At 54.5% G+C, this 15,695-nt stretch overlaps 1 protein-coding gene and 1 long non-coding RNA gene across 3 annotated transcripts in view; one reads left to right on the forward strand and one right to left on the reverse strand.

Annotated features, from left to right (window-relative positions):
• Positions 1-1,328: 1,328 nt before the first annotated feature.
• LOC118005733 lies at positions 1,329-5,262 on the reverse strand. Of its 2 annotated transcripts, XR_004677870.1 has the most exons (4): positions 5,183-5,262; positions 4,262-4,384; positions 1,439-1,652; positions 1,329-1,365 (listed from the first exon to the last, which is right to left on the reverse strand). It is a non-coding gene; the product is annotated as an uncharacterized LOC118005733 (long non-coding RNA). The 2 variants fall into 2 exon arrangements; XR_004677869.1 differs by lacking the exon at positions 1,329-1,365 and having other exon boundaries at positions 1,409-1,652.
• Positions 5,263-5,922: 660 nt separating this feature from the next.
• FAM107A (family with sequence similarity 107 member A) overlaps positions 5,923-15,695 on the forward strand; it is a 51,619-nt gene continuing 41,846 nt past the window's right edge. The window contains exon 1 of the mRNA XM_034997873.1: positions 5,923-6,155. Coding sequence (XP_034853764.1) covers positions 6,132-6,155 — 24 coding nt within the window. The 5' untranslated portion in view covers positions 5,923-6,131. The remainder of the gene's footprint in view (positions 6,156-15,695) is intronic.

Consider the following 15,695-nt stretch of genomic DNA (forward strand, 5'->3'; position numbering starts at 1 on the left):
GGGCCCTGGGCACAGTCAGGGCTTCCAATGTGCCAAGAGGGTCTGGGGTAGAGAGGAGGACAAGAGTGTGGGACCCTGCGGCCAGAGGACACGATGGGCTGGGACTTGGGCTACAGTTGCAATGGGGTTGAGATCAGTGTTCAAAGCCCGATAGGACAACTTGGAGCAGGCTGGGCTGAGGAAGTAATTCCATTACCCATTTTTCCCAGTGCAGATCACTCTCAGGGATTAAAGGGGGAGTTTGCTGGCAGCCCCCACTAACTCCTATACAGACACTCCATTTGTGTGGTGTAGGATGCCTGGCGGCTACATAAGCAAATGAATGTGCTTCATTCCTGCCCTTTTGTTCCCAGTGGCAGGGTCCTCTGTTCACACCTGACCATCCGTGCTAAACAGGGCCGCCACTGAACCCGGTCACTCTCCCTTCCCAGTCCCTGGGACTGAATGGTGGTTTTCTGCAGGCCCTGGACCCTGATGGTGCCACTCCTTTTCTCTCGGCTGACTCACTTCTTGTTCTACTCTGTTGCAGGCAGTGTGGTGGACAGAAGGCCGAGCCTGGGTCTGAGTACTGGCTCTCCACTGGCTAGCTGGGTGAGCAGATGCCACCTCTCTGAGCCAGAGAGCTCCCCTGTGAGAAATGGGGGATTCGATCCATCTCGGGGGCGTAGGGGCAGGAAATAGGATAAAATATCCACAATGCCAAAAGTTGTCAAAGAGAAAAAATATATATATTTGTATGTATATGTATGTATGTTTGGGAAAACATCTGGCCAGATACCCACCCTGGGAATGAAGAAGGGGGCAGGAAATTTCCATTACTACCATAAACACCTTTGTATGTTTGGGATCTTTCTTTACAACAAGGAAGAATACCTTATAAAATTAAAAGAACCAATAAGGACTTCTAAAGTGAGTTCAGGGCCAGAAGTAGGGGTAGGCAGAGCTCTGGGCAGTGGCCGCTATTTTAAAAGGACATGGGGTGGCCTGCTGGTTTGTAAGAGAAGACTCGTGGTACTTTTCCAGAAGCTGTCTTGCATAGCACTTTAAAGAAGATTGAGAAAATGTCAACAGGATGAATCAGAATTGGGGAAAGGGTCTCCTGGAGTGGGGGAGCACAGCGGAACGGCTGGTGCCCACCCAGGCCCCCTCACCCAGTTTTTGCCTCTAGGAGTGCGTCTATGAGCCTCTTTGGAGAACTGCCCTCGGGCTACTCGTTCTTAGCTCCCAGAGGCAGAAAAGAGAGGCCAGGAGGTGCCAGAGTAGAGCTGCTGACTGCCCAGCTGGAGTGTGCAAGCCCAGCTCCCTGTCCTGGGGCTGGACAACCAGGAGCTACAATCTACACTCCACGGTTCCCGTGGGATCAAGCTGGGAGTGGACCTGAAAGTGTCCCTTTGCTTGGTTGTGTCCCCTTCCCTATCCTCCCCTACCACTCCCCTACCTGCATCCTTAATCACCTGCATGAGAACACTCACCCGCAAGTCAGCTTCTTGGGGAATCCATCCTAAGAGAGGCAGCGACCATGGCCAGCCAGATGGAACTGAGCCTGGGCGAGGAGACAAGACCACCTGATATGCAGGAATTGTCATAAAGAGAGTTCCCGGTGAGGAAAGGCTCAGAGTGAGGAAGCCGCACTTGCCCCTGCCACACGGGACCTGTAGGAGAAGCCACCTGCTGTGCATGCTTGAGAACACGAAGTGGGTCACGCCCCCTCCCCTCCCCAACCAGGGGCAGGCCTTAGTTGGCACATCCTCCACATGATGGCAGGGAGCCCAAATGACCATCAGTGGTACCACCAAAACCTACCAAGGAGATGGCACTCTAGAGCCAGCCCCTTCTAGGTCCTCCCCCCCGCCCCACAGGGTGGGCATCACAAAGTGGCAAATACCCATCAGATGCTCAACACCATTTTCAGGGCACTGTGGCCACTACGGAGACCCCCTCCCCCCCCCCCCCCCCCCCCCCCCGCCGACCCCCTCCAGCTCAGAGTTAGGCAAGACAGTCCAAGAAAATGGCTGTAGAGAGTTGGGTCTACAGCCCCCTTATGAGACTGTTTCCTAGTCAGTCATTACCTGCTACACAAGAACTGGGTAGGCACTGGGGATACCATAGTGAAGAAAACCAGACGCAGTCCCTGCTCATAGTCCAGGGGGACGAAGATCAAGAGGCAGTAGGACTTGATAAAGGCTATGTTTGGGGGTGGGGGGGGCAGGAACTGCAGGATCAAGGGAGGCATCCTGGAGGAAGCAGCATCTACACTGAGCCTGCAGGAGGCACAGGAGTTCACCAGGCAAAGAGGGGATCCCGGAGGCCAGGCCAGGGAGCAGCATGGACCAGGTCTGCAAGCTGGAGAGGCCTGGAAGGGGCAGAAGTGGGTAACAAGGGCTGAGCGGGCAGGGGTGACAGGCTTAAGGGTCCTGTGGGCTGGGTGCAGGGGCTTGGACTTTGTCCAGGGGCTGTGGGGACACATGGAGAGATTGAAATTGGGGAATGAGCCAATCAGGTTTGTAGTTTTTGAAAATTCCTCCCGGCTGCTGTATGGAGAAGGGAGTGGAGAAAGGGAGGCCAGGAGAGTAGGCTGCTGCCTCAGCCAGAGCGGTGCCCTGGGGATGGAAAAAAGAGGACCAGTCCCAGGGATATTCAGGAAGTAAACCGGACAAGACTTGAGGACGGATTTTTCTCACCATCGGGGTGGACAAGACTTCAGGAGTCTCTGCAATCTATTCATGGGCCTCAGAATTTGGGACTCCTATTTCCCTATCCTCTCCGCATCAGCCCACCACTCCTCTTTCCCGAGACTGAGGATGGGGAGGCAAAGGGGGGCGGGTGTGCCTCTGTTCGCGCAGCCCCTTTGGGGCTTTCCAGCGACTGTAATTCTGGTCCTCACCAGTAGGTGGCAGCCCAAGATAGAAAGGGAAAGGTAGCAAGGTTACCCCTGCCCACCCAGTTTGGGGAAGGGTGCTGTGCTTAATGGACAGGATGCCTGGGACTTACGAATGGGCGATGGATTTACTATCACATTATTAACAGCATCACAACATCAGCACCTGGCTTCTAGGGGGAATTGTGGTTATATGCTCTGTGCAGGGGTTTATATGCATTTCATCCTCGGCCCCATGTGGTGGCCCATTGTTGTCTCCTTTTACACAGGAGGAGAATGAGGCTCAGAGAGGCCAAGAGACTTGTGCAAAGTCACACAGCTAAGAAGCCTCAGATTAAGGGTTGGAATCCCAGCCGATCTACATCACTACAGGAAACACCCTTCAGAAATACTTGCCCTGAAACCACTCAGGGGTGAACAATGTTTTCTCCCTCCTCCTCCTCTTCCCCTTCCTCTCCCACATCCACTCCTCCTCCTCCTCTTCCTCCTCCTCCTGAATGCCTCTGGAGACCTTTGAAAATTGCTCAGAACCTCTGAGTCAACATTCTCAAAACCTTCCCCCATTTTGTAAGCCTTGCTTCCCTCTACAAGATTGTGGGTCAAGAAGGAGCAGGTGTTTATGTCCATTTCACAGATGGAGAAAGAGAGGCTACAAGCTGTGCCCAGGCCACACAGTGAGACAAGGCAAAGCTGGATCTTGACCCCGCCCGCCCAACTGTCTTTTCATAAATCCTCTGTGTCTGCATCCCAAGCACCTCCTTGGTGGCAGGCCCTGTGCTGGGCTCTGGAGCCACCACCCCCACTCCTGCCTAGGGCATGGGGTCCAATTCTTGCATTGCAGACCCACATCCTGCCGGGAGCTGGGCTTCGGACCTTCAGCCAGTCGAGGGCTCCAGTCAACTAGGCTTTTAGTGAAGCTCATAAGTCATATTTCAGCAGGACTCCAAGCAGATGGGGAAAAATTAATAAACGGGTAAAATTCCTTTTCTCTCCTCCCATCCCACCAAGAGCCAAGCTGGTGGATAATTATGGGATGGCTGCCAAAGGAGTTTGATCTTCAGGGTTGACGTATGGCATTTTTACTGCTCTGGCTGACAGCCAACTTAATCACTGCCCTTTACAATTTTGTGGGTGCTCTCCTTACTGCAGGAAATCAGAAGCTGTACCCCAGCCATGACTAAAACGGAGAAAGGGAATGGGGGGGTGGCGCTGAGGCAGGGGCTGGACCCAGGAGAAGGAGCAAAGGAAGAAGCCACATTTTTGCTTGCCCGGAGGAGACAGGACTAATATTTGCCATGCAGGGAGCTCTTGCAATGAGCTAGGGCTGTGTTAGACACTCTACATACTTAGACTATTTCATTTCATCCCCCATCATGTACTCACCCACTCCACCAATATTTGTTGTGACTGCAATGTGCCAAGCTCTATTTTACACCAAGGGGCTACACTGATGAACAAGACAGACCAGGTCTCAGCCTTTGTGGAGCTGCCATTCAGGTGCAGGAGCTGAACAATAAACACAGATATAACATCATTCCAGTTGCTGATAAATGCTATGAAAAAAATAATTAGCCCAGGAGGCTGGTTTGCATAGAGTCAGGGCAGGCTTCTCTGAGGAGGTGATAATGGAGCCTGATGGATAAAAAGGAAAGAATCATGCAAGATTAAAAAATGGAGTTGAGGGAGAGAGATGGGAAACATTCCAGGCAGCAAGAACAGCAAGTGCAAAGGCCCTGGGGTGAGGAGGAAGGGGGTATGAAAGAATTGTCAGGGAGAGAAGGAAATGGGAAGTGAGGTCTGAGAGGCAAGCAAGACTTGATGGAACAGAACTTTGGACCATGGGGAATTTGATGCTATGGGCAAAGCTGGATCTAGAATACCTCATCCTGACCCTTCACTACCAACTGCCATTTCATAAATCATCGGTGTCAGAAATCATCACCACCTCCTAGCCAGGCAATGTGCTAGAGGAAAGGGAGGGCTGCAAGGTTCCCCCTGCCCAGCCATCTCTTAAGAAAGAGTGTTCTGCTTAGACCAGTTACTGGGGACTTGCCAGTGGGCAGTGGTTTCATCCTGAGTAGCCTTGACCGCATTTTAACTACAGCCCCTAACTTCTCTGGAGAATTGCTGTTGTCCAAATCCTCTGCTCAGAGCTTTACTCAAGTCACCTCATTTCACCCTCAGGCCCCCATGGGGTTGGGGCCCACTGTTTCCCCCCTTTGGTCAAGTGGGGGAGTATAAAACGGAATGACATCATCGGATTTAGGCTCTAACAGAACCGTGGCCCCAGCAGTATGCACCTACCTCTTTCAGCCGCAGAGCAACCCCGCACTGTGTGATTATAGCAACACACACGCACAGATGAAGAAACTGAGGCTCCCAGGGGATCATGCCCTACCCCCGGGTCACACAACTGTGAGGAAAGAGCTGGGATTCAAGCCCAGCCTGGTTTCAGCCTTAACCTCGTCCCATGCTGGCGATAAAATGAAGGAAGGAGGGGTAGCAACTGAGGAGGAGGGTAACTGCTGGGGGAACTTTGAGCACTTGGCTCTGAGCCTGGAATCCGGCCTCCAGATATTTTCCTGGCCCAAGCCCAGCCCAGCCCTCCCTGCCGGGACTACTGTCCTGGTGAATGAAGTACTTGGCTCTCAGAGTCTCTGCTCTGGGAGAGCCCTTGCCCCCAAGTGTCTTAAAAGATCTAGTATTAATGGGGGCTGTCCCGCCAGAGGTTCACATCCCCACACAAGCCTGCCCCGAGCCCCACGGCCCGGCTGTCCCACGCAGCCTCCCCTGTCTGGGACCTGTCTGTGGATCAGTGCCCAGCCTGGCAAGAAGGCCAAGTCCTGCCTGCTGGGCCAGCCAGAGGTCATCCGCTGTACCCAAGCTGCCGGCCGCATGGTGAGAGGACCGCTTTGCTTCTCTCCCCCCTCCAACCTTGGATGCCTCAGTTTCCCCTCCTGAGAGAGGCAGGGGTATAAGAAGTGAGCAGCTACAGGGACCACAGGACGTGTGAGCCATCTGGAGACACCGTGCCCCTCTGACAGGATGAATCACCCTAAGCCTGTCTGAGGAGCTCTGGGCTTAGGAGCAGCTGTGAAAGCCTCCTTTGTGCCTGAGGAGAATGAGCCGCGAGAGCACGGGGGACCCTGGCCTGGGGAACCCCCTGGGCCCCGGCTCCTGAGAACAGCATCAGCAGGGAGGACCCCCAGCCTGGCCCCCGAGGCCCACACAGGCCTGGTGCCCACTCCATGCCATGGGAGCGGTCCATGGGAAGAAGGTAAGAGCCCCCGAGGGTCCTGCCGGGTCCGTGAACGTGGGGAGGGAGGCTGCATCTGGCAAGTGGGAGCCCTCCCCCACCCACCTGCAGGCTGCATGGGGCCTCAGCCAGGCACTGCCCACCCGCCTCCCTCCTTGAGCTCACAGCCAAGATTTGCATCGAGAAACCTGCCTGGGCTAAGGACAAAGCCTTCTGATCTCTCCATCTCAACAGACCTGGGGGCTGTCCACTCTCACAGGCTGGTCTGACAAACACACACACCTCTCTACTTCCGCACATACAGGCTCCGTGGCCGCCCCTTCCCCGTGTGCCACAGGAGTGTCTGTGGGCAAGTTACTGAGGCTTTCTGTGACTCATTTCCCCATCTGTAAAATGGGGGCAAGAGTCACTACCTCAGAGGCTTTTGGTGAGAATTAAATGAATTAAAATGCATGTAAAGTGTTTCGAATGGTGCCCGGCACACAGTGGGCTATATATAAGCTATGCTCTGTTATTAGAATTCTCTTCCTCTCCCTCTGCATCACCTTCTTCATCTGGACTCTCAGTTGGGGATTTGTATGCATAGCCTATGCGGTGTTTCTGAAAATGTGGTCTGTAGACCCCCTGTGTCTGCCTTAGAGAGGGGGCATGGGAGGGGGCTTGCTCAACAGTCTCCTTGGGGCCCCCCCAGACCTCTGGGATCAGGGGAAAGGGGAGGCAGGGCTCCCCAGGGATTCTTAAACAAGCTCTCAGCCCACATCGCCCGGGACTGTGATCCCAGCGGTGTGGTCAGGCTGCCCGGGGCCCTGCTCCTTACTGTGCCAAGGAGCTGAACCCCTCTGGATCTCAGCTCCTCCCCTGTAGAGTAGGGCTGGTCCCCACCTCCCGGGAGGTGCCATGACATGATGCTGAGGACGTGCGTAAAACGCTGCCTGACACCCAATAAACAGGGGCTCTAATGCGCAGACGGCTCGTGGTTCTGCTCGACTCTACATTTTCTGCCAACCCTGCCCATCCCACAGTTTTCAGATTTTAAGTAAGACGCATCATGGACCCCCATGGAGGAAGCTTTCTGGACCTCAGTTTCCCCATGTGGAAAATGAGTGTTGGGTGAGATAACCCCTGGGGTCTCCTTGCGCTGGCTTCTGCTTCCCACCACCTCTGTTTCAGGTACAATCAGGTCTGGGATCTCCTGCCTGCCCTCAGCAGCCCCAGCAGCATTATCCTAAAAGGTTGATGTCCTGGGGCTGTCCTTCTCCCTCCCGCAGTGGCCAGCGTGGGTCACCTGCAGTTAGGGCAGGTAGATGATCTTTGCGCCCTGGCCCCACCCAACCCTTTGCAGGAACTCTCTTCCAGCTCCTCTGCTCTCCCAACGGAGAGTGAGCTCAGCCTATAGATCCTGCCTGAAACGTAGACATGCAGAGAGTCACCTTGGAGAACAGCTTCCCAGGCCTAGAAAAGACCCTGACAAGGTCTGGCCTAGGAAACGCAGACAGCTCATGGACTGCCTCTCCCTCTTCTCTCACCCACGACAAGCATCACAAATCAATCCCTGCACCCTTTCCCACTAGGCCCAGATGGCCTCAGAATCCTCCTCAGCACAGCAGCTTAGGAGGCCCCCTCCAGTCAGAACGAGCCCCCAGACTGGCAGCCAGGCCTATCCTGGCCCAGCCCCTCCTCCCACCCTTCAGTGGGGGGAAGGTCCCAGAGCAGAGAGAATGGGAACATGAGCTCTGGGGTCAGAGTCAGTTCCTCCTCACATACCCTGTGACCTTGGACAAGACAAGGCACCTTTCTGAGCCTCAGGTTCTGCCTCAATAAACTAAAGATAATAATCCTTCTCACACTGTCGTAAAAGCTAAATGATATCATGCCTGGGGCCAAATAAATGCTCAGTGAACACTGACTCCGTCTGGGTTTGATCCTCTCATACCTGCGGCCTCTTCTGGGCTTCACACCCTCCGTTTGAGCCACCCAGGGCACCTACTATCACACCCCACGGCAGATGAAAACCCTGAGTCGGGAGCAAACACGATTTCCCCCAGCTGCTCAGGGGTGGAGCCAGCCCGGAGATAGGCTGTGAGCATGTCCAGGCCAGGCCCTTTGTGGGGCTCCCTATCTGTGGATCACCCCCCACCCGACTCCCCACATGCCTACTGCTCTGTTTCTGGAGGCAAGAGCCCAGCTGGTCTCTGTGGGATGTCCGTGACACCCACTGGCCTGTCCTAGAAAGGTCACAGTGCTGTCCTTGGGGGCTTCTCAGACCCCCTCCCACACTTAGGGCTTAATCATAGTTCTAGTAAAAAGGTCTGGAAAGCCCCTGATGATATGGTCCAATCCCCTCCCTCTTGTACAGCCAGGAAGACTGAGGCCCAGGGCGCCTGGGTGGCTCAGTTGGTTAAGCGACTGCCTTCAGCTCAGGTCATGATCCCAGGGTCCTGGGATCGAGTCCCGCATCAGGCTCCCTGCTCTGCGGGGAGCCTGCTTCTCCCTCTCCCACTCCCCCTGCTTGTGTTCCCTCTCTCGCTGTGTCTCTCTCTGTCAAATAAATAAATAAAATCTTTAAAAAAAAAAAAAAAAAAAGACTGAGGCCCAGAGAGCAGAAGGACTTGCCAGGGCCATGCAGCCAGGGTCAGACCATTTCCACAAGGCCCGGCAACTCCAGGCCCAACTCTGGAGGCACACAGGAAGGCAATGGGTCTCCTTCCCCAGCGCCATGAACGGTGGGACCGAGCCACCCTCAGAGAATGCACTGAATGCACAAACGTCCGCCCTTCATTTGCTCAAGCCCACATTTGTCCACAAGCCTTCATTTGCTCCCACCCCAGCCTCCCATTAACAAACATTAACTGGGTACCTGTGCTGGGAGCTGGGCCAAGGAGGGAAAGGCATCCCTGCCCTCAAAGCAACTCTCATGGACCTCAGACCCCAGCTGACGATCCACGGAGACCAGGGGTCAGGGCCCTCCGTCCTCAGTCCCCCGTCAGCAGCCAGTGTCCCTCCCTCAGGAAGGGGACAGGCCCACAAGCTGTTCCAGGCAATGCCTACCCAAGTCCAGCTCCCCAGACGTGATCCCGAGTCTACCGCTAAGGCTACCAATACTAAAAACAGATACTAAATGATATCCTGGTATCAGAAAACGTTACTAGTAATAGCACACAATGCACCACAAGCTTCGGCAAAGATTCTCTCAGTCAGTATTCCCACAGCTCGCTGAGGTGGATACTTGCATTACCCAAACAACCAGAGGCACAGGGAGATTAAACGAGAGCTCAAGGCCACCCGGCTAGTAAGCAGTGGAGTCGAGATTTGAACCAGGCAGTCTGAAGAGCCTGGACCCCTCGGCCAATGAACTGCTCTGCTGGCGTGTGTGAAGGTGGGCTCTGGAGCAGGAAGCACAGGGTTCAGTCCCACCCGGGTCCCCAGTCAGGGCCACCTGCTCATCCTCTCGGAGCCTCAGCCTCCTCATCTGCTACATGGGATCGTGATTTCCCCACGCGCACTAGGATGAGCTGAAGCGCCTGGCACAGAGTCGGTGTCAGGGAATGGTGGGTCAAGCTCTTAACCCCGCTCTGGAAGCTGAAGGGGGAGCTCCAGCAGAGAGGGGGCTGGCTGTGCCCCCCAGATCCCCACTGGAACCCCTTGAAGGTTGGACACTTAGCATGCTCTAAGACATCTCTCTCTCCAAACTCCGCACCACCTGGGTTTTTCACTTCACTGAATGAATCCTGTATTCTGACTCTGGGCATTTGCCAAGTCACTCATCGCTCTGCATTCGTCTTCATTAGAAGAAAGTCTCCTTGACGGAAACAAACGGAAAAAAAGATGAGAGATCCAGCTAAATTTGATAAATGGTCTGAAAGGGAGTGTTCGTTCTTTCCAAGTCCAAAAGGCGCCCATCTGGCTGGGCCCCACTGGCTCCCTGAACAATTATCCCTGCTGATGATGGATGGCTCCCGCTCAGCGGCACCCACTCGGCGGGGCGTGAGCACCTCGTTAGGAGGCTTCCGTGCCCCTGCCATGCCGCAGCCCCCACTCTGCCCACCGCCTCTGACTGCTTCTCTGAGGACAGCTGGGGCCCAGCGCCCCCACTGCTCCCCTCATCCACACATGCAGGGCACACTCCTGGGGGTTCTGGGAGGAGAGATGAGCACACATGCTGTAATCGTGAGCACAGACTTTGTCATTCAGGTCCAGGCTCCCTCTTTTGACTCCATCTGTTCACCCCCTGCATGATCTCCCTGGCCTAAGCAAACTGCTAAACACACTGTCCGCCCCTTCACGGTGAGCTAGCCTCTCCACCTCCTTCCCCACCCTCACAATAGCCTGGCCTGGAACCCTGCAAAATGTTGGAGCTGAAATTTCTTCCCCGGGAAAGCCCAGGGACAGAGGGTGAGGTCTAGGAGCTGTGGAGCTATGTACTGGCAGCAACTGAAAGGGGCATTTGAAAGCAGGCAAAGAGACCTTGAGAAACAGGGAAAGGGCGCTTTTCCTGTTCCCTGAGGCCTCCCAGTGGGGCTTTCCTTCTCCTCTGCCCTTGGCTTCCCCAAGCTGGGTTCAGAAGCTGAATGCCCTGGGCTGCCCCAAACGGATGCACAGGCTGGGCACTGCACAAAGGCAACCGGTTAGCAGGGGTGGAATCCGGTCCACTCTCTACCAGTGGAGCCTGGTACCCAGGCATTAGCTAGGTCTGCCCAGAGGAAAGAATGCTGCTTTTTTATTTCACAGTGCCATCACTCTCAGCACTGCAATCACCTCTTCTAGGACTAAAACTTCTCCTGTCCATCCTTATGGCTGGAAGTCCAGCTTAGGAGGGAAAGAAATTGAAGGAGAAAGAAAGGAAGAAAAATGCCAGCTCAGCTGACCCTTCTTCTAGGAAGTCTTGCCTGAGTGGATCTCAAATGTCTACTCAGGGCAAGAGGCTGAGGTGGGGGTGAGGGAGAGCAAGCTTGTCTCAGGGCTGTATTTGCATGAATAGGCTACAGGTTTTCCTAAGCCTGGAGGATCACCAGGGATAGCTGGGAAGGGGCCGGAGAGATTAGAAGGGGATAAAGCTCCTTCAGACACCCCATGGCACCACCACTCCCCCCCACTCCGAGTTCCCCAGACTAGGGCAAATCCCATTATGCTCTCAGCACTCTCCCCACCACACTGATCATGGCTGTAATTTCATCTTTAGTTCTGTGATTTATCCAAGAAGGAAGGGAGAAGGGGTTTGGCCTGTGGCTCACCACCATGTCCCCAGCACCTAGCATATCATCAGTACCCAATAAATTGAGGAGGGAAGGGAAAGAGAGACAGACAGCAACTGGGTCTCTGGGGGGATAACTCGAGGGTGGAGATGAAGGCCAAGCTCATGGAAGGATCCACGCAGAACTCAGGCTGCAAGGAAGGACGTAGGCTGGACCCCTCAGTTTCTCCCACACATCCCCTCCTTTCCTTCCAATAGCTTTAAGACTCTGACCCAAATTCCCACATTCTCCACCTCACCTCCGGTTGCCCACCACACACACACACACACACACACACACTTTCCACCAGTACGACTTCCTGGCCAAATGCAAAACCTCATGGATTGATTGTTCATCATTCATTCAACAAGCATTGGCTGGGCACTATGGGTACCAGGATCCCAAGCACAGGAGACAGAGCAGTGGACAGGACTCAGGCCCTGTCTTTGGGGTGCACAGCCCAGCAAGAGAGAACTAAGTCACTGGGGATGACGGGGCAGGGGCCGGGTGCTCTGATGAGGGAAACACAGAGGAGCCGGGACACAGGAGGTCCACAAAGCAAGAAGAGCAGTCAGGAAGCTCCCAGACGCCCAAGCTGTGATCTGAGGAACAAAGGGTTAACGAGGTCAGGGGACTAGGAGAGGCTTCCAGGGGACACAACAGGACCTGCCAAGGCCGGGAGGTATGAGGAGCATAGCACGTCCCAGGAACTGAAAGAATCTCTTGGTCTGCAGCAAGTCTTCCTGGCCTGGTAGGGCCTCCTGATTCCTGGTTCTGGGCTTGGGATCTGCTGTGGGGCTGGTTCAAGCGGGGCCCTAACTCCCCATTCCCCCCTCCACCTACCCCTCCACTCACCTTGCCACAACACTCTCCCCCCCAAAAAACCAACTATGTATCTGCTTTAGACTCTTTGGTCAAGGAGAACATTCTCTTTTTTTCTCGCTTTTGTTCAAGTATTCAAAAACAGCTGAGAACCAAGCAAGAGAGAGATGGAGAGGGAGAAAGAGACAGAGACTCAAGACACAGAAGCCACCAACAAAGTCCCTGGGAGCAGAATGAGGAGACCCCACGACTATCTTCCTGACCTCCGCCCCTCTGCTCCCCACACCCTTTGGGTGCCCCTCTGGGCCTCTTTTCCACTCCCATGTGTTTTAATGCCTCCAGACAGGAACAGGGGAGAAGGATCCAAGATGGCAGGCTTTACCTCATGCTCAGGCCATGAGGGGCAAAACTCTCCTGGGTAATAGATGGAGGACATTATTTTCATTCCTTCCTTATGTCACCCACCTCCTTTCAGTCCTATCTTCCCCCTCCACTAACAAGAAAACGTCTTTACCTCTGAGGCCTTGAGTGACCCTGGGCAAGATGGTCTCCCTCTCTGGGCTCGTCTCCCCCCCTGTCAATGCAGGGTTGGTGGCTGTGCTATACGCATGGGGTTAGGGGCAAAATGAGGCAGTGAGAAGAGGGGAGGCGGGAGGATGACGTGCCAGGCCCCCACGCACACGCGGGCAGTAGCCCCTCTCTGCCGCCTGGCCTGGGTTGTCTCCCCCATTTCACTGAGTTGAGGCAAGGTGGCCTTCAGATTCCTCCCGCACATGCCAGAAGGCATGCCCTTGACTTGGTCTCTTGCAGTGACCTTGTTGCACAACACAGCTCTACCCTGGCCTGCACCCAGAAGCTGGACTGAACCCACCCCACATGGTTCTGCAGCCTAAGGGGTCACAGGCCTCTCAGGCCTCCTTCCTTCTCATCTGTAAAATGAATACTTCTTGAAGGTAAAAAATGAATGCTTTCCAACCATTGAACTCCTCACCACAGGCCTAGCCACATACACATCGATGTTCCCACTTCACCAAGGCAGAAACCCAGACTCAGAGAGGTTGAGTTCACCGCTCAAGATCACACAGCAAGCCACTGCCAGAACCAGGACTTGAATCCAGATACATCTGGCTCCCCAGCTCACGGACTTATTTTTCAAGTGTCTGGATGAAACCCTGCCTCTCAAGCCAAAAGAAAGCTTCACCTTGCTGTGTAGAGTTACTAGCAGGTGGTGGCTCCCGTATCATGGGGAGCCGTGCTGAGAAGGGACCTTAAAGTTCAGGAGAATTTAATTTCCTTCATGAAAGGGCTTGGAGGTGGAGTAGGATGGGCCAAATCAAAAGCTGGCTTTGGGGAAGGCAAGAATCCAAAAACGCAGCTCCCTCCCCGGGCCCCAAGGATCTGCTTTCAGAACACTGTGTCTCCTGAGCTGACGTGAACGAGGGGCTTTGTTTAAGTGAGAGATCAGATCTCAGGGCCTGGGGCACAGGGAAAGGGCGGAGGAGCTGGAACTTTCCTTTTGTCTTCTAAAATCTAAGCGGAGGCCAATGAAAACAGCAAGACGGCCAAGGAAGCTGGGAGAGCCAGGCTTGGTCTTGGTGACACCTTGCTCCCATAGAAACTCAGGATAGGGCATGGGGTGTCCCACAAGGGATGTCATACCCAGAACCTGCAGACCTCAGCTAGAAACTGGGCAGTGGTGTTTTGGGGGACCACCCAGGAGTTTTTCCTTATGCGCTGGAGCTTTGGGGAATACTTTGGGGTCATTTGGGGGTTTATGATGTGGCAGATGTCTGTGGAGAGTCCTGCCGTCTGGACCTGCAGACCCCAAAGCAGCCAGTTTGTGAAGGGCCCATGGTGACTCTGTGTTCACAGCTGGGCAGCGCGGAGGGACGTACTGGTTTCCCAGGGCTGCCTAACCAGCCACCACAAAGCAGGTGGCCAAAAACAACAGAAATCTATTCTTGTACAGCTCCAGAGGGTAGAAGCCCAAAATCAAGGTGTTGACAGGGCTGTGCTCCTGCGAAGCCTTGAGGGGAGAATCTTTCTCTGCCTCTCCTTTAGCCTCTGGTGTCGCCAGCCACCCTTGTTCCGTGGCTTGCAAATGTGTCCCTCCAGTCTCTGCCACAGCCACTGGGTTAAGTGGCATTCTCCTGTGTCTCATCTCCTCTACAGATAAGGACACTGGGCATACTAGCTTAGCGCCCGCCCTAATGACCTCGTTTTAACTTGATTACAAACAACTTCAAAGACCCTGCTTCTAAGTAAGGTGACATTCACAGCTATGGGGGGCTAGGATTTCAACATACCTTTTGGGGGACACAATTTAACCCATAACTGTGACCCTCACCCCACTAGACCTCTACTCTTCTTTTTAAGATTTATTTATTTATTTGAGAGAGAGAGCAGGGGGAGGGCAGAGGGAGAGAGAGAATCTCAAGCAGACTCCCCGCTGAGCGCGGAGCCCGATCTCACAACCCTGAGATCATGACCTGAGCTGAAACCAAGAGTTGGAGCTTAACCGACTGAGCCACCCAGGCGCCCCATGGAACTTTCTCTTCCCAGGCACCTACAGGTATATGTTCGTGTAGCTGGAACCCAGTCGTCCACTACCAGCCGCTCTCCAGGGACCTGGAGTTCACTCTAGCTCCTGTCTGCTGCGGTGACTTCCCACACGGCAGAGCCAGCGCAAGCTATTTGGATTCAGAATCTAATCATCTATTCTCCTGGGTAAAACCCTTGGGGAACAGATACATGGAAGTCCACAACCACCAGGCCCTCCGTGATCCCCCATCCGGCCTGGCCTCCTAGGAGGCTGGCTCTCACTCACTCTGCTTCTCCGCTGGGCCAAGCTCTTCCCCACCTCAGAGCCTTTGCCTCTGCTGTTCCCTCTGCCTGGTGCTCTCTTCCCTGGCTCTTCCCACAGCTGACCCACGCAGGGCTCAGATCAGAGAGGCCTTCCCCACCACCCACCCCCCGCAGCTAAAGGATCCCCATCTTAGTCCCCAGTCTTGCAGTTGCTCACAGAACTTACCACCATCCGAAATTACCTTCTTTGGTTATTTAACTGTTTCCTATCTGGCTTTCCCAGCCAGCATGCCAGCTCTCCAAGGGCAGGGACCTTACCTGTCGCTCACTGTGGATGCTCCGTGCCTAGCGCACCTTGACATACAACAGGTACGAGTGGATGCATGAATCCAAGGCCGGCATCAAGGGAGCTCACTCCTTCATTCCATAAACATTTCCTGAGCATCTGCTCCGAGCCAGAGGCTGCATCAGGCCTGAGGGAGTCATCACCCGCTCAGGGAGACAGACAGCACGGGCCACAGCGACTGACAGGAATTAGGAAACACCACCCTTCCCCATCAGCTCCCAGAAAATCAGAAATTCAAATTCTGCTCTCTACAAATGACTCCGCTAAGATGGCAGGGTGGAGATGTCCCCAAGGACCAGCGGTCCCCTTCCTGATGTCCCAACACACCCCCCCCCCAGAAGCCCTCTACCCCTCGCC

The sequence above is a fragment of the Mirounga leonina genome, unplaced genomic scaffold (genome assembly GCF_011800145.1).
Source record: "Mirounga leonina isolate KUSES-001 unplaced genomic scaffold, KU_Mleo_1.0 Mir_94, whole genome shotgun sequence".
In the NCBI taxonomy this organism is placed as follows: domain Eukaryota; kingdom Metazoa; phylum Chordata; class Mammalia; order Carnivora; family Phocidae; genus Mirounga; species Mirounga leonina.